The 20,925-nt window shown below is 45.7% G+C and overlaps 1 protein-coding gene across 8 annotated transcripts in view; it reads left to right on the top strand.

Moving 5' to 3' along the window:
* The window catches only part of PNPLA7 (patatin like phospholipase domain containing 7), an 82,321-nt gene that overhangs the window by 12,538 nt on the left and 48,858 nt on the right, over positions 1–20,925 (top strand). For 6 of the 8 annotated variants that reach the window (XM_058524631.1, XM_058524633.1, XM_058524630.1 and 3 more), the window contains 6 exons: positions 6,847–6,975; positions 7,459–7,539; positions 8,605–8,722; positions 9,531–9,674; positions 14,839–14,939; positions 15,087–15,233. In XM_058524631.1, the coding sequence (XP_058380614.1) occupies positions 6,847–6,975; positions 7,459–7,539; positions 8,605–8,722; positions 9,531–9,674; positions 14,839–14,939; positions 15,087–15,233 (720 nt within the window). The remainder of the gene's footprint in view (positions 1–6,846; positions 6,976–7,458; positions 7,540–8,604; positions 8,723–9,530; positions 9,675–14,838; positions 14,940–15,086; positions 15,234–20,925) is intronic. The other 2 variants (XM_058524629.1, XM_058524632.1) reach the window with 2 other exon arrangements.

Genomic DNA, 20,925 nt, shown 5'->3' with positions numbered 1-20,925 from the left:
CCCAGGCCACCACAGCAGAGCGTGCACACTTAACCGCTTGCGCCACTGGGCTGGCCCCTGTATCTTTTTAATAGAGCAGAGATGAGCACGTGTGCCAGGAGGGAAAGGAGATAAACCTTTACCTTCTGACTACCGTTTTTAGTGGGCAGTAGGCTGTATGATTTTTTTTCCAATTGAAGTAACAATATATTCTTTTGACACTGAGATAATTTTGATTCTTCTTTTATTTACTTTTCTTTCCAGTTTTATTGAGAAATAATTGACACATATCACTTTATAAATTTAAGGTATGCAGCATGATGGTCTGATTAACATATATTGTGAAATGATTACCACAATAGGTTTGGTTAACATCCATCATCTCACACAGATACAATAAAAAGAAAAGAAATTTCTCCTTGTGATGAGAACTCAGATCTACTCTCAGCACGTTCCTATACGTCGTCCAGCAGTGTTGGCTGTGGTCTGCGTGCTGTGCATCACATCCTCAGCACTTATGTGTCTTATAACCCGAAGTCTGTGCTTTTGACCACCTTCCTCCAACTCCACCTCCCCCTATTATTTTAATTTTTATAAATTTGTTATGAAATACTTGAGCTATACCAAAAAGCACACCATAGTAGGCAGACCTGTCAGCTGTCACCCAGGTTATGAGCTAGCTGTCACTCCGGTTAGCTGTAAGCTGTCAGTGTTGTGCAGTCACCCACCCACCTTTCACCCTCTCCTTTCCCTGGGGGCGGCTGCTCCCCCTGTGTGGTGTGATTGTGCAGGACTCACTGAGGAGTGCATCACACAGTACACAGTCCTCCTGCAGCGTCCTTGGTGTGTGCAGGAGTGTTAGCGTAAGAGCCCTCCACGTGGACAGGTTTTCTCATCCAGCCATCTACACTGTTGATCTCTCTGTTGCTGGTTGACATTTAGGTTGTTTACAGTTGTTTTCTGTTGTGCCCTGTGCTGCTGAGGACATTTGTAAACACGTGCTAGTATGAGGCTTTCTTGGGGGTCGGTACCTGGGCTTTGTTCACACCCCAGCAGCGCAGCCTCTGCCTGTGGTTTTCATAGTTTCTTGATTTTAGATGAGGATGAGAGCATTGTTTTTCTGACAAGTCAATTTGAAAATAAAATGCCCACAAGCCATTTTGGCAACAGCCGCTAAGTTGTCATTCTTTTTCCCACCTTCCCTCCAAACACACACACACACACACACACACACACACTGTTCTCTGATTCTGGAACAGAGATGAGAGTTGCCGTCTGATGGGGTTTGTGGAGACATCCCTCCCGGTTCTCCTAGGGTCTCCAAGCTGCTTGACTCACTGGTGAGTGGGAGATGCACTGGCTTCACGGGTCCTGTAGAGACAGCCAGGAAATAGGGTGAGGCCGTGTCCGAGATACACCATCCACACCCTGTGAGCCCGAAGAAGAGGGGGTCCACTCTCCACAGAGCAACCAAGTGGTGCATAAATGGTGAGGGGGCATGCTGGGACCTCTGGCCTGGGAATCTGGAGCTGGCCTGTAATTCCCCTCCTTAGACACCTGCAGGCAACTGCCCAGTGCTGTTCTGTGCTCATGTTTCTTGTGGTGTGGTTGTGAGTCTCTTAGGGGACAACTTTCTCTTTATAAAGGATTTGAAAGAGCAGAAAGGATTCCAAGCAGAAGAAATAGAACTGAGTCCTAGAGCTCACTTAGCACGTCTTGAGAACCATAGGCCTAGTGTTGTTCCTGGTGCGCAGGGCTGTGCAGCAGGAGGGGCATTTGCCAGGTTTGCTTTAGGGTACAGCGACGTCAGGAGATTGGGTTCACCTTGCTTACATTCTTGCTTGCGTGTCCGAGCATCTGAAAGTAAAACAGAGTTCTCTCTAACAGCAGCTGCAATAAGTCTTGTCACACAGGGGAGCTGCTGTCTGTGGTGATTTATTAGGCTTCTTCATTCTGGCTCTCAAAGAAGAAGGAAATTAAGATTTTATCTTCAGTAAAACTAAAATAGGGTTCCGGTTGTGCTGTGGCAGGGTGATGCCCCTACCACCTCTCTCTTCTGCTGATTACAACTAAAAACTCTGGACAAAATGCAAAAAGCAATTACTGAAGACTCTGAAAATAAAAGCAGGCACATTGTGGGTGGGAATCAAAGCTGGAGAAGCAGCCCACGTTGGGGGAGCTCCTGGGTTTCCTCTGTTGTCTCCCTGCTCTGAGTGGCAGCCCAGTCAGGAAGCCAGAGCTCCAGTAGGAACCCCTCTTTCAGAGGGTGAGTGAGTGGATCCCAGAAGAAGGCATCTGGAGAAGTGGATCTTCTAAGTCTGTGAACCTCTACAAGCCTCAGGGAAGACCCAGCAGTGCAGCACAGACCATGAGAGCTGAATGAAGAGTCAGCCTCAGCCCAGATCTTGGACTAACCCCCGAGTGGCACCTGTGCAGGACAGAGAAAGCATCAGGGGCTGCACTTTGGAACCCACTGCCCACAGGTGGTAGGACAGAACTTGTGTCTGAATCTAACCTGATAACCTGCTAAAAAAAATCAACATTCTCCAGAAAATTGTAACCTAAACCTAACTGTATCAATAATAACATTGAATACACCAATTAAATGACAGAGATCGACAGACTGGATGGAAATACCAAGATCCAACTATATGCTGACTCCATGAAACTTTAAATGTAAAGACTTAGATAAAAGATAAAGGGATGGGAAAAGCTATCCCATGAAAACTCGAATTAACAGAAAACTGAAGGGCTGTGTTAATATCAGACAGAGCAGACGTCAAACCAAGGAATGTCACCAGGGATAAACAAGGGACATCACTCACCAAGAAGACAGAACCGTCCCACGTGTGTGTGCACCTCACAACAGAGTTTCAAATACATAATCTCAGAAGTGGAACAGAAACTGACAGAACTGAGAGGAGAAATAGATCCACAGTTATAATTGGTGACTTTAACTTTTCTCTCAGTAATCGATAGACAAGGTAGATAGAAAGTCTGCAAAGATATAGGAAATCTGAACAACACTATCAACCACCTTAATTAATTAATTAATTTATTGAACAGTATTGAGCACTGGACTCAACAACAGCAAAAGACATTCTTTTCAAGTGCACATTCAGTATGTCTTGTGAATAGGTATTCGGGGCCACAAAACAAACGTTAATAAATTTCAAGGAACTGAAATCATACAGAGTATGTCCTCTGATTATAATGGTATTAAACTAGAAATCAATAACAGGAGGAAATATAAGAAATCCCCTAAATATTTGGAAATTAAAGAATACATTTCTAAATAAAACGTCAGTCAGAGAAGTTACAAGGAAATCAAAATATTTCAAACTAAATGAAAAGGAAAATTTAACATATCAAGATTTTTCAAGTGCAGCTAAAGTAGTGCATAGAGAAAAATTATAACCTAAAATGCTTTAGAAAAGAAAAAATGTCTGCAATCAATGATCTAAGCTATTATCTTAAGAAACTAGGAAGAGCAAATGAAAATGCAAAGCAAGCAGAAGGAAGACAGGAATAAAGATAAAAGCAGAAATCAGTGAGATTGAAAGTAGAGAAACAACAGTGAGAATCAATGAGAGCAGAAGCTGGCTCTCAGAAAACATCAGTAACACAGAGAAACCTCTTGCCAGACCAGTGAAGAAAAAAGGGAGGAGACAAGCTACCAACATCAGAAGTGAAGGAAGGGACATGTCTACAGGCTCTACAGGTGTAAAAAGACGAATGAGGGACTATTATGAACAGCTTTATGCCCCTAAAATCAACAACTTAGATGAAATCAACATAGTCCTGGAAAGAGGCCACTGCCAGAGGGCCTCAGGAAGACTTGGATCATCTGAACAGCCGTGTCTTTCAGAGAGATCCAATTCGTAGTTGAAATCCATCCCAGAAGGAAAACTCTAGGTATAAATGGCTTCACTGTGGCATTCTACTCAACATTTAAAGAAGGAATCATGCTAATTTTACACAAACTCTTCCAGAAAAGTGCGGTGGAGGAAATACTTCCCAATTCAGTTTTGAGACAGTATTACTCAGGTACCAAACCAGACAAAGGTATTCCCAGAAAAGAAGATTGCCAACCAATATCTCTCATGAACAGAAACACAAAATCCTCAATGTTAGATATCTTCTAATATCCTTACATATTAGATACCCACAATATCCTCAAATATTAGAAATTTGAGTCCAGCAATATATAAAAGAAGGATAATATCTAATGATGTTATAGAGTTTATTCCAGGAATGCAGGCTGTTAAATGACATTTGAAAATCAGTCGATGTGATTCACCATATCGACAGAGTAAAGAAGAGAAACCATATGCATCTCAATAGATGCAGAAAAAGCTTTTGACAGAATTCAGCATCCATTCATGATAAGCATTCTCAGAAAACTAGGAAAAGAAGAGAATTTCCTAAATCCAGTAAAGGACATCTATAAAAACACTAACAGCTAACATCATACCTGATTAGGGGAGAGACTGAATGCTTTCCCTTGAAGATGGGAATTAAGCCCAGAATGTCCATTCTCGCCGCTCCTGCTCAACATCATGCTGGAAGTCCTCACCGGGGTAGTGAGGGAAGAGAAAGAAATAAGCACACATGTTGGAAAAGAAAAAAATGAAACAGTCTCTATTTGCAAACAACCTGATTATCGATGTAGAAAATCCTGTAGAATCAACAAGAAAGCTGTTAGAACTTATGAGTGAGCATAACAAGGGTACAAGATCTATACGGAATAAAACCAATTGTATTTCTATATGTTAGCAATTAAAAATTGGAAATAGAGATTTTAAAAAATGGCAGTACTTATAATAGCACCAAAACCCACACATTACTTAAGTATTAACAGAATATGTACGGGATATGTATGCTGAAAACTACACATCACTGATGAAGGAAATCAAAGAAGGCTTACGTGAATTGGAGGAATATGCTGTTTTCATGGAGTGCAAGACTCAGTACTGTTAAGAAGGCAAATTTCCCCAAATTATTCAACGTAATTCCAATAAAAATCCCAGCAGAGTTTTTTTTTTCTAGAAATAGACAAATTGAGTATAAAATTATATGGAAAGGCAAAGGAACTAGAAATAGCTAGAAGAATTTGAAAATGAAAACAAAGCCGAAGGAGTCACACTACTTTATTTCAGGACAGCGTGATGGTAGACACACAGAGCAGTGGGGCCGAGCAGACAGCCCAGAAGTAGGTGCACGTGCAGAGTGAGCTGGTTTCTGACCAAGGCGCAGAGGCAGCCTGCTGGGGAAAGGACAGTCTTCTCAACAAGTGGTGCCAGAGCGGTGGACGTGATGTGCACACATGCGTCACCTCACCGTGACTCCAAATGGGTCGTACACCTACATGTGGAACCTGAAAGTACAGAATTTTCTGAAGAACACTTTTGTCACCTTGTGATTTGCAAAGATTTCTTAGACATGACACAAAAAGCATGATCCATGAAAGAAAAAAATTGGTAAATTAGACTTCACCAAAATTAAAAAGTCTGGTCTGTGAAAGACACTGTTAAAAGGGTGAAAAGTCAACCAACTGACTGGGAGAAAATATTTGCAAAACATATATCTGGTAAAGGAATTGCATCCAGAGTATACAAAGATCTGTCCAACTCAACGTTAAGAAAACAAGCAACTCACTGAAAAATAGACAAAAGGGGTCTTAACAGACACTTCACCATAGATAATATGCTGATGTCAGAGAAGTGCCTGAAAAGGCCCTCATCATCAGTAGTCATTTGGGAAATGAGAGTTAAAACCATGGTGAGACACTGCACACCTCTTGGAATGATGGATTAGGCTGATGGAATCAAAGCCGTGAGACTGAACTCAGTCTGCAGCCTCTCTCCTCCCTGAGGTCAGGAACACCCCAGCCCTCTAATCCTGTGGCCAATCTTCCTGGTGTGGCCAGCCCCACCTTGAGTAACCAAGATACTGCTAACACTTAGAGACTTCCAAAGGTTGAGAGGCTTTTCCGAGGAACCGGGGACCAAGACTGGCCAAATTCTTCATCCTACAACCCTGACAGTGCAGGTGTGGTGTGCGTGTGGATCACCTGAAACTCTCATTCATTGCTGGTGGAGTGCAGAGTGGTGCAGCCACTGTGAAACAGCTTGGTAGTTTCTTTTTTTTTTTTTTTTCCTGGGAAAGATTTGCCCTGAGCTAACATCTGTTGCCAATCTTCCTCTCTTTTTTTTTTTCTCCCCAAAGCCCCAGTACATAGTTGTATATTCTAGTTGTAAATCCTTCTAGTTCTTCTATGTGAGCCACTGCAGCAGCTTGGCTACTGACATACGGGTGGTGAACCCGGGCTGCCAAAGCAGAACACCGTAAAATTTAACCACTAGAGTCAGGGCTGGCTCTTGGTAGTTTCTTAAAAGTTATAGATGCATATACTGTATGACCCAGAAGTCCCACTCCTAGATATTTAGCAAGAGAAATGAAAACTTTGTTCACACAAAACCCTATATGTGAATATTTTTAGCAGCTTTATTTATAATTGCCAAAAACTGGAAACAACCGGAATGTCCTTCAACTGCTAGATAGATAAACTGATGCCTCCGTAAAACAGACTAGTTCTCAGCAGCCAAGAGCACAAAGTACTGGTACAGGAGCAGCGTGATGAATCTCAAGTGCATCATCTCAGTGAAAGGAGCTCAGCCATGGGGGTGGTTTGCTGGGATGATCCTAGCTCCCCATGGGAGGGCCATGTGGGCTGGTGTCTCACGTACCCTTTTGGAGAGCGGGGTCCTGAGAGGGGTGACGGTTGAGTCCAGGGCACGGACTTGGAGAGCCGGTTCCGAACTCTCAGGACAGGCGAGAGCAGGCTAACCAAAGCTGTCGTTACAGGGCCACACCGCACCATACAAAACAGTGTCTGCCCGCGCCGCTGTCCCGTCCACCATCCTCCGGCTTCCTGCTGCGGCTTTTCAGGGAGTGTTTGAGAAATATCCTGAAACCCTGGTGAGAGTGGTACAGGTTGGTTGCTCACCAGTTGACCTCTCTGCCCTGGGCCATCTCAGTGCAGGTCCCGGATCCTCAGTTTACTGTGTGGCTTCTGAATCTTACAGCCGTGAAGACGCATCCCCAACAGTGGGATCAACTTCATGGCAGACTGACTGCTGGCATGGTGGGGTTCTGGGTGGGTGTAAGAAGGACTAAGATAGTTTTTAAAAAATTTTGTAATACTTATTTTACAATAAAAATTAATATTCATAACCTCAAAGAGGTCTTCAGGTCTCCCACTACCCCCAAAAGAGTTCTTTTTTTAATTATTAAACTTCTTGCTTTGAAGTAATTTTAGATTTACAGAAAACTTGCAAAAACAATGCAAAGAGTTCCCTTATGCCTCTAATGCTAACATCCTGGGTGACCGTGGTGAGTTGTCAGAATGCCCCGAGGTGGCTCAGAGTGTCTGGGGGAGGTGCCAAGCCTGGCACAGCTGGCCTGTCTCTCTCACAGATCATCATGGTGCGGCTGCAGAGGGTCACCTTTCTAGCTCTGCACAACTACCTGGGCCTCACCACAGAGCTCTTCAACCCTGTAAGTGTGGCCTTGGCCTCCTAATCTCTGGTCATCAGGACCCTGGACTTTGGGAGGTGACGATGGGCCAAGTTTACTTGTCCAGGCCTCAAATCTCCTGGGGTCTTGTGCTGAGAACCTGTCCCATCAGTTAAGTGTGGGAGAAGATGGGATTCTTTCTTAGATGCCAGAGTGCGTACCTCCTGGAGACTTGTTGTGCCTCTGCCGTTCCCTTCCCAGGAGAGTCTGGAGCTTGGGCTGGATTGGCTCATTGGAGCACTGCGCTCCATGAGCACGCCTGCCCTTTTCCAGCTCCTCCCTGGCACACACTGAGTGACGGCCCATCCAGCGGGGCTGTCACCTCCTGTCCCCTCCCGCCCCATAGAGTTCTTCCCCCCCCCCCAAAGCCCCGGTAGATAGTTGTATGTCATAGTTGCACATCCTTCTAGTTGCTGTATGTGGGACGCGGCCTCAGCATGGCTGGGGAAGCGGTGCGTCGGTGCGCGCCCGGGATCCGAACCCGGGCCACCAGTAGTGGAGCGTGTGCACTTAACCGCTAAGCCACGGGGCCGGCCCCAACCCCTAGTTTTGATGATGTTTTAGGTTTTGCCGTCTTCCCTAGTTTTGATGATGTTTTAGATTTTGCCGTCTTCCTTAGTTTTGATGATGTTTTAATTTTTGCCGTCTTCCCTAGTTTTGATGATGTTTTAGGTTTTGCCGTCTTCCCTAGTTTTGATGATGCTTTAGGTTTTCCGTCTTCCCTAGGTTTGATGATGTTTTAGGTTTTGCCGTCTCCCCTGCTGATAGTTCAGGACATGTCCTTTTGCTTGCTGCCTTCTGTTTCATCTTCATGAAGAGTCTTAAGGTTCCTGACAGTTTTGAATGTCGTTTAAACTTGATAGAGATGCTGAGACAGAAGCCAGCTTAGCCTCGGCTACCTGACACAAACGAGTGCTCTTTTCACGTCACTGGTTTCCTGGGCATCATTGCCTCCTCTCCTTCCCTGAAATGGGGCTTTTTCTTGAGGGTTTCACACCAGCCCAGGTGTGTTCCTGGAGCAGCCCCCACTTCTTTCTCACGACCCAGGAGAGCCAGGCCATCCCCCTCGTGTCTGTAGCCAGTGTGGCTGCTGGAAAGGCCAAGAGGCAGATGAGCTGTGGCCCCGAGGAGAGGCCCCTGCGTCCCCAGGAGTCCTGTGACCCAGGTACTGCCCCCCCGGGCCAACCTCCAGCCTGAGTCCCGGCCTCCTTCCTTCCCTCCCACCCCTTGGGTCACCAGCTGTCCCCCCGTGCCACACCCCCTCCCCAGCCCCCCACCCCCAAGTCTCTGTGGGAAGACTTGGCCCCGGGGAAAGACATTCAGGGAGCAGGTTCGAGCTTTGCTCTCTGACTGCACTGCTCTCAGCTCTCCAGAGGGGCTTAGATTTGGGGAAAGAAACTGTCCATTGAGGCTTTTTGGCCAGGAGTCACCTCCAGGGTGATGGTGTAACATGCAGCAACACTAACAGATGTGGGATATGTCACCTGTTTGTTTATAAACAAGTGACTAATGAAGTATGTCAAATTCAATAAAGCCGGTGTTGCTCAGGGTCCTTCCTGGAAGGTTCTTTTGGATTCATTCACCTGAGGGACTGGTGGAACGCTGAAGCTCACCAAGCTCATCCCAGGTGTGCTCACATGGCCACCTTGACTAAGAATCCACTGAGAAAGGGACACCGCTTCCACCTGGGGCAGGAGTTCACCTTCAAGGTGCTCGGCTGGCAGCAAGCGGCCAGTCAGTTGAGGAAGACCTTGGAGAGGGGGCAGAGCAGGGCCTGAGTCTGAGGCTGACACTCACGCATCACTCACGGGGGCAAGTGGGCACAGGTGATGGGCCAGGCAGGTGCAGATGATGAGGACGTGGCCCGAGGTGGCAGATGTGCAGGACTCTCAGAGGGCTGTCTGGGCCTCAAGATGTGCGGTTGTGCACTACTATGGGAACGGAGGCCTTGCCTCACGACCGTCTCGTCCCAGCAGATCGTGGGGGCAGCCGTGCAGCAGCCTCTGGGCCTCTGCTGAAGAGGAGCCACTCCGTCCCGCTGCCTTCTGTCCACGAAGAGATCTCGGACAAGGTTGGCAAGGCCCAGGCAGGTGACCAGGCCCCTTCAGCTCCACCAGGTAAAGGACCTGAACTTGGAGCGTTTAATAAGGTGGGCAAGCCTTGGGGCCCAGAGGACCCTGCGCCCACACTCTGGCTCTTGATCTGAGGCTGTGGTGGACATCTTGCTGCCAGAACATCCTGTGAGCTCCTGTCCGCAGTGACCCTGTTTCACCACTGCCCCCTGTGTCCGTGTCCACGAAGCTTCTCCTGGCTGGGCCCTGCGTGCCCCCTCCTGCCCCTGCAGGAGTGTCTACCCCAGCACCATCCTTGCTCCTTGTGCTGGGCTGTGCCCACCACATGCCAGCATGCTGTGTCCTCCACCGAAGTGGTTTTCCCTGGGCCCTCTGTCCCCCTCAGCCATCACCCAGGTGTGGTGCTTTCATTGTAGCAGAACTCTTCCGGGGGTGTCTGCGCGCCCCTCCTGCTTCCTCTCCGCTCTGTTTTCTTGTGGGATCTCAGTTGCAGAGAGAGTTTTCTTAGCCCTTTGGTCATCAGTTGGCTCTCTTCCTGTCTCCCCAAGCACCTTCCCCTACGGGGACCTTGCCATGACCTTTGTTAGCTTGTGAGTGCCGCAGCCTGGACAGTTTCCGTGGGTGCATCCTGGGGTGGGCCATGGGCCACGGGGCAGTGGGCCAGGGGGAAGTGGGCCAGGGGCAGCTTCAGGTGATGTCCCTACATCAGGCCTACAGCCAGCAGGCCATTGACACCCCGCCACAGACCAGCTCGCTCCTTATCACCTTTCTAATTTTGCTCTTATGTTCATTCGAAAGTCTGTTTTGTTTGTGGGTTGCTTGCAAGTTTCATCATCTCCATGAGAGCTATTTGGTTCCCTCTTTAAGAATTGTCTGTTTATATTCTTTGCCCATTTTCTGCAGTTTCCTGAGGTTGTCTTGTTGATTTGCATTAATTCTTTATATGCTCCAGGTAGAGAACCCTCATCAGTATTAGTTGCTCAGGTATCTTCTCCTGGTCTCCATCTGTCGGAAACATGGCCAGGGGGACCTTCAGGGAACAGGAGCCTTGACGTCCCTTTATGGAAACCTTGCCATTTGTATTTTGGGTCTCTTTTCTTATTCCTGGGTCATAAGTGTGTTCTTCTAGATTCTTTCTGTTAGTTTTTCAGTCTCGCCACCCCCATTGAGGTCTGTCATTCCTTGTCGTTCTCTCTTGCATATGTCTGAGGTGAGAAAGTCAGCTTTTTCTTACTCTATAGAGTGATAATTTTCCCAACACCATTAACAAAACACTTTCATTTCCCTGTTGCTTTTTTGGTGCGATTTTCAATAGGTATCAAGTTTCTGAATCTACATAGACTTTTTTTTTTTTTAATAACAGCTTTTTCGAGATATAATTCACTTACCATAAAGTTCACCCTTTTAAAGTGTAAAATTTACGGGGCCGGGCTGGCGGCATAGCAGTTAAGTTTGCATGCTCCGCTTTGGTTGCCCGGGGTTCGCCGGTATGGACCCTGGGCGCGAACCTATGCACTGCTCATCAAGCAGTGCTTAGGCGGCATCCCACATAGAGTAACTAGAAGGATGTACAACTATGACATACAACTGTCTAATGGGGCTTTGGGGAGAAACAGGGAAAAAAGGAGAAAGATTGGCAACAGATGTTAGCTCAGGGCCAATCTTCCTCAAAAAAAAAAAAAACCTCATTAAAAAAAATAAAAGTGTATAATTTAGTGGCTTTTAGTATAGTCACAAAATTGTGCGTCCATCACCACTGTCTAATTCCAGAACATTTTCATCACCCAGTAAAGAAACCCTGTACCCGTTAGCCATCATTCCCTTGCCCAGCCCCCCAGCCCTGGCAACCACCCATCTGCTTTCCGTCTCTATGGATTTGTCTGCTCTGGATATTAGGTTACTTGGATCTACTTTTTAGGTATCTTTTGTGTTCTACTGGTATATTTGCCTGTTTCTTCACTAATACCAAGTCATTTTTTATTTTTATTAACTGTTTATGGATATAAATATGCATTTGGAATGTGTAAATTGTAAGTGGGCAGTTTGATGAATTTTCACAAACTGAGCTCGTCTATGAGACCAGCATCCAGATAAAGAAACCAGCTGCTCCAAACCCCCGTTCATGCCCCTTGGGTTACTGCCAGCAGTGATGTTTAGGGCAGCAACAAGCTGTTGCACCAGTGGTACCTTGTCTCCTGATTTCTGGCAGCTCAGGCTGCTTTTGAGTCTGGCTTCTTCTGCTCAGCCTTGTGTTTGTGACATCCCTCCGTGTTGTTGTGTAGCCATATGCACCCGTTCTCACTGTTGTGTAGTGTTTTATTGTGTGAATACACTGCATTTATGTGTCTGTTGAACACATGTGCATGTTCCCATTGGAACTGCTGGGTCGTAGAGTGCATGTATGTTTAGCTTGGGAAGCACTGCCGGTGGTTTTCTGTGCACTTGTCCTGACTTGTACTCCCACCAGCCTCGTAAGGCTGTCTGGTTGCTCCAGTCTGCACTGGCCAGTACGGAACCGCCTGCCACATCTAGCTGTTCACACTTAAATTCTAACAGTTCGATCCCCAGTCCTACTCACGTGCTCACTGGCCTCATGTGTCAGACAGCGCATCTTACAGGCCACGCCATCTTGCAGGAGGTTGTCCTGCTCGGCCTGTGCTGTTTTCCATCTTTTTCATTTTGGGCCCTCGGTGCCCTGCAGGGGGGCCTTGTTGTGGCTATTACTCCATCTTCCTGACGACTCATGAGCCTGAGGCACCTTCCGTGTCCAGTGGGATAGGAGTGGACTATCCTTTGCCCATTTTCCTTTCAGGTTTTCTTTCATTTTCTTGTTGATTAATAGGAGTTGTTTAGATACTCTCTGTATGAGTCCTTTGTTGGATGTATGTATTAAAAATATTTTCTGCTCATTTTTCACTCTCTTAATGGTGTCTTTTGATGAATAGAAGTTTTTAAATTTAATAGAGTCCAATTTATCAAATTTTTTCTTTTGTGGTTAATACATTTTGTGTCTTCTTTAGGAAACGTGCCTGTAAGCTTCAACATTTACCTTTCGTATTCATCCATCTAGGACTGATTCTTTTGTCTAAAGCGATTAGGGGTCAGGGTAGGTGTTTTCCCATATGGCTATCCAGTTGACCTGCCATATTTAAAAAAATATGTTTAGTGAATTTTTTCAAATAGAAGAAGCTTAAATGATAGATAACTGAAAATAATAGCAATCCACAGATAATAAAATTTGAGTATGAATTATCCAATTCCATGAACATATCCAGTTAACATTCATACAGATTGCAGAGTTATCTTTCCTCTGGTCTGTGTAGATAAGACACTCATATATATAGGATGTGTTTCTGGCAAAAATCAGAGATACTCAACATTTTAAATTTTATAAACTATGATTATAACACCAGCATTCTGTAGAAATGTACAACCTTTAATGTATGCATGTATTTATCACAGGGAGTATGGTTGGATTTTATTTTTAAAACAGATATTGCTATCATTATACTTTGGCTTATTAATAATAAAAACAAAACAATAATATAAAATACACAGTGTAATATATGTTATATAATAATATAATAATCCTGTAATACTATGAATATATGGTATCTTAGGATGGACAAAAATAGTTATTATTAACTGCTATGTTGTTTTAAACTTTTCAGTCTTATTAATATGATAAGAAAATAGCTGCACAGATTTAAGTATTTTCCTATGAAATACAACCTTTACAAAATTAGTGGAGATTGGTCTTTGTGGTTCCTGGCAATGAGTCCCACTTTTATTTTTCTCGTCTGAGTACAGACTGTGTTGTTTTGCCACATTAAGGTAGTAAGGCTTAGTCACTCTCAAACCACAGGTGGACCCCACTGTTCCCAGGCAAAGGGCTTTAGTGCGTGATCCACACAGGCCATGGTCCAGTTGGGCCAGCGCCCAAGGTGTCATCAGCCCTGTCCCACGCTCCTCTGCTTTCGTCTAAAACTGGACATTTGCAATAACACTGAGAATTTGCAATTTCTGTGTAGTTCTGACACCAGCTTTCTGTGATTGTCTGAAGTTGGTTTAAATCAACGATTGCAGGTTCTTCAGTTTTACTTTATAGCTGCGTGCTTTACTGAAGAGTGGTGTGTGCAGCAGCTGCCCAACAGGCCTGTGTGCTCAGACACAGCGTGTAGCAGCCGCCGCCTTCTCGCACACCGTACTGGAGAAAGCACTGTCCTGACCTCTTCAGACTTGGGGTTTTATTTTTTGTTTATTTTTTTGTTTTTTTCCCTCCCCAAAACCCCAGTACGTAGTTGTATATTCTAGCTGTAAGTCCTTCTAGTTCTTCTATGTGAACCGCCAGCATAGCATGGCTACTGACAGGCGAGTGCTGTGGATCTGCGCCTGGGAACCAAACCCGGGTTGCTGAAGTGGAACACGACAAGCTTTAACCACTAGGCCATCAAGGCTGGCTCAGACTTGGGGTTTTTAAATGCTGGCAGTACTTTACTGAGGCGTGAGTAACAGAGTGCAGTGCACAGCCCCTGAGTTCTGACCACAGTGCACACCCGTGTCATGGTGCTGGGACCCAAGTCAGCAGTCACTCCTCCCCACGCCTAGCCTGCGTCTCTGGTTTGGACTGTTCTGGAACTTCCGTGGTGGAGCATGCAGGATGTGCTCTCTGTCTGGAGCCCTTCGCTCAGCGTCATGCTGTGGAGACTGAGCTGTGTTGCATGCCTCTGTGGTTTGTTGTGTTGGAAGCTCATTTCTCTCTCCTGTTAGTGCCAAGTGCTGTGTGCAAGACCTCATGCACGTTTTAGAACAACCTGAGGAGGGGGTGTTATGAATTCTGCATTTTGGATGAGGAAACCGTGGCTCCAGTAAGTCGCTTGCACACACAGCTTGTACATGGCGGGCCTGGGATGCAAACCTAGATGTTTGATCCAGAGCTCACGTCCTCGGCAGAGTTCCTAGTACCTGCTCTAGCGACTTGCTCATGCTGGTACTTCCTATGCCTAAGTTGGTTGTGGGTCGTGGAAAAGCTGGACAGCACAGAGGCTTTGGGCTGCCGTGATTTGAGCCTCACCTACCAGGGTCTGTGCCGCTTTAGGTTTCAGGGAGCACTCAGCCAGCCCTTGCGGAGCGCGTACAGACCAGTGCGTACAGACTGGTGCATCCGGTCGAGCCAGCACAGTGTCCTGAGTCTCCCCTCCATTTGTAGGGAGCACAGCAGGTGCCCCCTCAGACCTGAGGATGGCATGTGACCGTGCCAGGGTCCTCCTACAGGCAGAGGAACGCCCCGGGAGCGCCATGGCCAGCAAGGTAGGTGGCTCCTCTTCTTACTCCTCATCTTCGGCTCTGCCCTTCTCCTGAGGCTAGTGTTCCCTGTGGGGTCTGGGGCTGGCTGGGCCCCCCACATCCTTTCCCTGCCATATCCCTTCTGATCACAATACCTGTGTTCTTCTCAAGTCCAAGAAAAACGTGGTTGTTGCAGAGACCCCCTCTGCGGTCTTCCACTATGAGGAGAGCACTTCGGACGAGACTGTCCCCAACAGGAAGACAGACGCCATCTTCAGAGCCGCCAAGAAGGACCTGCTCACCCTGATGAAGCTGGACGTAAGTGGCCCCTCCTCCTGCCTTCTCTCTGGCCAGCGGTGAGCGGGGAGAGGTGCACGGTCTCTTGAGAGGTGGGTGGGCATCTGGCTCTCCTGCAGACTCTTTTCCTTCACAGGAACCACTTCTCTCAGGCTGCCTGTTCCAGGGTAGGGGACCTGAGGCAGGGTCCACTTTGGCCGGGGCTCGGGAGAGCGTGGCTTCGCAGACCCTTTCCCCTGGAGCTCTCCTGGCATGTTTGTGCACAGCGGCTCTGGTGGTCCCTGGCCTCCTCCAGGTGCCTGCAGGTGGGAGGGCAGTGGTCATGAGTCACATGTGTTCTAAAGACTTGGGGCGCCACCCAGGATGCTGGTTCAGGGCTAAAAGTGGTGGCACTCCTGAGTGTCTTCATCACTTGCACGTTTTTCATTTATCCTCTTGCTCTCACATTTTAAAACGTTATGACTGCCTTACATACAGGAGAGAGAGAATACCCATGAAACCCCGTGTCAGTGACTAGACGGTTAGCAGCTATTGACACCAGCTGGTGCCCTGTGCGGCCACAACCCCCTTCCTCCCTAGACAGACCACGGCCCTGAGGCTGTATGTGGACTTCGTCTGCGTGGCTCCTCCTGTGTGTCCTTTGAGTCCACTGTCACTTGATCGGCATCGTGTCTGCGGGTCGCCCACGTCACTGCCTATGATGGAGGCTCCGTTGCTCTTGGGCCAGTGCGTGAAAGCACTGTGCGTGTCCATCTCTTGTCCTTGCTGTGGGGCATGTGTGCCTGGTCACGTGTGTGTCTACATCCCAGGGGGGTGTGCATCATCACCTGTGCAAATTGGCCGATGAGGGCTCCTGTGGCCCTGTGTCCTTGCCAGCAAGCGGGATTTGGACTTTTCCATTTCAGATAGGTGGAGGTAGGGGTGTAGAGTGAGGCTTTGTCACTCTACACCCCCACTGTTTGTCACTGTTTGTTTCTTGGGTTACTGTGGGGTAGTATTTGCTTCGTTTGCCTCTTGGGAGGCAGTGCTTTGAGCCTTCTGCCCATTTCTCTGTCTTTTCCTTTTTGACTTTTAGGGTTTCTTTATGTTTCCTGAGTAACAGTCGTTGGTTGGTTATAGGTCTTGCACATAATCGTCTACTCCAGGATTTGCCGTTTTTGCCTTCTGAGTGGTATCTTTGGTGGGCAGAAGTTCCTAATTATAATGCAGTAAACTTATCAGTCTTTTCCTCATGGTTAGTGCTCTTGGTGCCTTGTTTAAGCAACATTTCCATACTTTGACTTCATAAAGATTTTTTCTATATTGTTGTCTAACAGTTGCTTCGCCTTTCTTAAGTTTTAATGCAGATGGATTTAATTTTTGTGCACGATTCAAGGAAGGACTCAGATCCTGCTCACGGATACCTGGTTGGTCCAGCATCATTACTGGAAAGTCTGACCTTTTCCACTGGTCTGCTATGCCTCTTTCATAAACCCGGTCTGTCTGGGTCCTCCATTCTGTTTCTCCACTGTTTTTGATACGCGCACATGGCACTGCAGCTCTGCACCTGGGGCTGCCCTCCCAGGGCCACCTGAGAAAAGGGAACAAGGCTTTCTCCCCACACCCTCCCAGCTCACAGGAGCCTCCTTTCCTGGCCCTCTGGTCAGAAAGAGAGGGTTTTTCATGAAGTTTTTGTCATCTACGCCCACGGCACAGCAAGCATCCTGACTGGGTCAGCTTTCAGGCCAAAGTTGGGGGGTAAAGGAGGAAAGAAAGGAACTTCCCACTGCACCTGTCGTTCCGATGCTGTGACCTCCCTCCCCGCCCCCTGCCGCTGTGGCTCTCAGAGTTCTCAGGCAGTGGCTTTGCCTTCTGCCCAGAGTCTTCAGTTTGATCAGAGGGAGACAGAGGCTGCAGGGGGCTGACTTCCTCCAGACACCTTCCTTCTCAAAGGACGTTTCACCAGGGTAAGTTTAGGTTACACGTTGGTGACAGCTCACCGACTCCGGCCCCCAGTGTCGCTGCTGGAGGTCGAGTGCTCCTTTGAAGATAACTTCTTCCTTTTGCTGCTTTTAAGATATATTTTTGTCTTTGGTTTTCTGCAATTTCATTATGACAGAACTGAGTATGGATTTCTTTTTATTTATCTTGCATGAAACTCCTTGGGCTTCTTCAATCTGTGTCTCTGAAGTCCTGTTGAAAAATTATCAGCACTATCTCTTCAAATATTGTCTCTGCCCATTTTCTGTCTTCTCCTTCAGAAACTTAAATGAATGTATGTTCTTATTTATCCTTTGTAAGTTGTACCCTTTCTTCTGTATTTTCCATTAAAAAAGTCTGTACTAATCAACAACTACAGCAAAGTCGCAGGGTACAAAATCAACCTACAAAAATCAGTTGCATTTCTCTATGCTAATAACGAACTAACAGAAAGAGAGCTCAAAAAGATAATACCATTTACAATTGCAACAAAAAGAATAAAATATCTAGGAATAAATCTTACCAAGGTGAAAGACCTATACAATGAAAACAATAAGACATTATTGAAAGAAACTGATGGTGACATAAAGAAATGGAAAGATATCCCATGCACATGGATTGGAAAAATAAACATAGTTAAAATGTCTGTATTACCTAAGGCAATCTACAGATTCAACGCAATCCCAATCAGAATCCCAATGACATTCTTCACGGAAATAGAACAAAGAATACTAAAATTCATATGGGGCAACAAAAGACCCTGAATAGCTAAAGCAATCCTGAGAAAAAAGAACAAAGCTGGAAGCATCACAATCCCTGACTTCAAAACATACTACAAAGCAATAGTAATCAAAACAGCATGGTACTGGTACAAAAACAGACACACAGATCAATGGAACAGAAATGAAAGTCCAGAATTAAAACCACACATCTGGGGCCAGCCCCGTGGCATAGCGGTTGAGTGAGTGCACTCCGCTGCTGGTGGCCCAGGTTCGGATTCTGGGTGCACACTGATGCACCACTTGTCAGGCCATGCTGTGGCGGTGTCCCACATAAAGTGGAGGAAGATGGGCACGGATGTTAGCTCAGGGCCAATCTTCCTCAGCAAAAAGAGGATTGGCATGGATGTTAGCTCAGGGCTGATCTTCCTCACAAAAAAAATAAATAAATAAAACCACACATCTACGGACAGCTAATCTTCGACAAAGGAGTTAAGCACATACAATGGAGAAAGAAAAGTCTCTTCAATAAATGGTGCTGGGGGGGAGCCGGCGCCATGGCTTAGCGGTTAAGTGCGCACGCTCCGCTACTGGCGGCCCGGGTTTGGATCCCGGGCGCGCACCGACGCACTGCTTCTCCGGCCATGCTGAGGCCACGTCCCACATACAGCAACTAGAAGGTTGTGCAGCTGTGACATACAACTATCTACTGGGGCTTTGGGGGGAAAATAAATAAATAAATAAAATCTTTAAAAAAAAAATGGTGCTGGGAAAACTGGACAGCCACATGCAAAAGAATGAAAGTAGACCATCTGCTATTGCCATTCACAAAAATTAACTCAAAATGGATCAAAAACCTGAAGGTGAGACCTGAAACTATAATACTCCTAGAAGAAAATATAGGCAATACACTATTTGACATTGGTCATAAAGGAATCTTTTTGGATGCCATGTCTACTCGGACTAGGAAAACTAAAGAAAAAATAAGCAAGTGGGACTTCATCAGATTAAAGAGCTTCAACAAGACAAGTAAAACCAGGACCAAAATGAATAGACAGCCTACCAGCTGGGAGAAAATACTTGCAAAACATATATCCAACAAGGGGTTAATCTCCATAATATATAAAGAACTCACACAACTGAACAACAAAAAAACAAGCAACCCAATTAAAAAATGGGCAGAAGAAATGAACCGACACTTCTCCAAAGAAGATATACAGATGGCCAATAGGCACATGAAAAGATGTTCAACATCACTAGTCATCAGGGAAATGCAAATCAAAACCACACTAAGATATCACCATACACCTGTGAGAATGGCTATAACCACCAAGACAGAAAACAACAAATGTTGGAGAAGATGTGGAGAAATGGGAACCCTAAACCACTGCTGGTGGGAGTGCAAACTGGTGCAGCCTCTATGGAAAACAGTATGGAGATTCCTCAAAAAACTAAAAATAGAAATGCCCTATGATCCAGCTATCTCGCTACTAGGAATCTATCCAACGAACCTGAAATCAACAATCCAAAGAGGCTTATGCACCCCTATGTTCATCGCAGCAGCATTCTCTATAGCCAAGAAGTGGAAGCAACCCAAGTGTCCATCAAGTGATGATTGGATAAAGAAGATGTGGTATATATATACAATGGAATACTACTCAGCCATAAAACAAGACAAAATTGTCCCATTTCCAGCAACATGGATGGACCTGGAGGGTATTATGTTAAGTGAAATAAGCCAGACAGAGAAAGACAAACACCACATCATCTCACTCATATGTTGGAATATAAACCAACACACGGACAGAGAGAACTGTATAGTGGTTACCAGGGGCAAGGGGGTTCGGGGGGGTGGGCACAAGGGGTGAAGGGAGACATGTATATGGTGATTGACAAACAATAATGTTCAACCAAAATTTCACAATGTTATAAACCATTAAGACATCAATAAAAAAAATTCTTCAATATATACACATACACACACAAAAAAGTCTGTACTTGAATATAGATGTTTTTATTTAAATTCACCAGTTCTCTTTTTACAGTGCTAATCTGCTAATAAACCTGTGCGTTGAGTTCTTGAGTTTGGTTATCCTATTTTATGGCTCAAGAATGTCTACTTTTTTTAATCCAGTGTCACTGTTGAATAGTTTTTACTTGTGACCGAATGTTTCAAGATTAGCTTTCGTGTTCTTCAGCAGTGAGCACACATGCGTTTCTGCAGCTGTCAGGTCTCTCCCTCGGAGCCCCTGTTTTGTTCCCATGGTCCTTGCTCAGAGCGCCTGTCTCTCATTGTGCCTGGTTGTCCGGGGTGACTGTGTGTACAGCACTCACTTGTAGCACTTGCCCGAGCCTGAGATGATGTGACCTTCTTGCACGAGGGGCTCTAGTAGCTTTTGCCAGCAGTCTGGGGTCTCCATATACTCAAGCTCAAGGCCACCCAGATGTCCCAAAGCTGGACTTCAGAATTCCTCAGTTATGCTTAAAAAATTTTTATTTGTGGTATTTAATCCATCAATAAAACTTTCAGATAATTTTAGTTGACATTTTTCTGAGTTTCATTTTAGTGATTTTAAACAAACTTGTTATTATTATTATTATTTTATTTTTTATATTCAATCGTTGGTTCATCTAGAATTTATTTATTTTTTATCTTCTTATTCACTGTGGAAAGCTTCAAACATTTCAGAAGGCAGTGGTGATAGCCTTATGAACCCCAGGTACCTATCACCCAGCCAAGAACTACCCATTCATAGCTAGTCTTTTTATAACTCTACTCCTAATCCCTCCCCAGTCATTTTCTGTCTGAAAAACTTCAAACACTGTATCCTAGCACATCATCCCTCTCTAAAGGCTAAGGACCATGTTTTAAAACATAACCACAATATCATTATCACAACTAAAATGTTGAAAAGGCCTCATATCCTGAGCCACCCAGCCAGTGTTCATGTTTCCTCAACTACATCATGCATGGGTTTTTTTCAATGCTTATTAAATTTTTTTAGCAGACTTTATTTTTTAGAGCAGTTTTAGGT

Source organism: Diceros bicornis, chromosome 28, assembly GCF_020826845.1.
Source record: "Diceros bicornis minor isolate mBicDic1 chromosome 28, mDicBic1.mat.cur, whole genome shotgun sequence".
Classification (NCBI taxonomy): Eukaryota; Metazoa; Chordata; class Mammalia; order Perissodactyla; family Rhinocerotidae; genus Diceros; species Diceros bicornis.
This window is presented reverse-complemented; position numbering and strand designations above follow the sequence as displayed.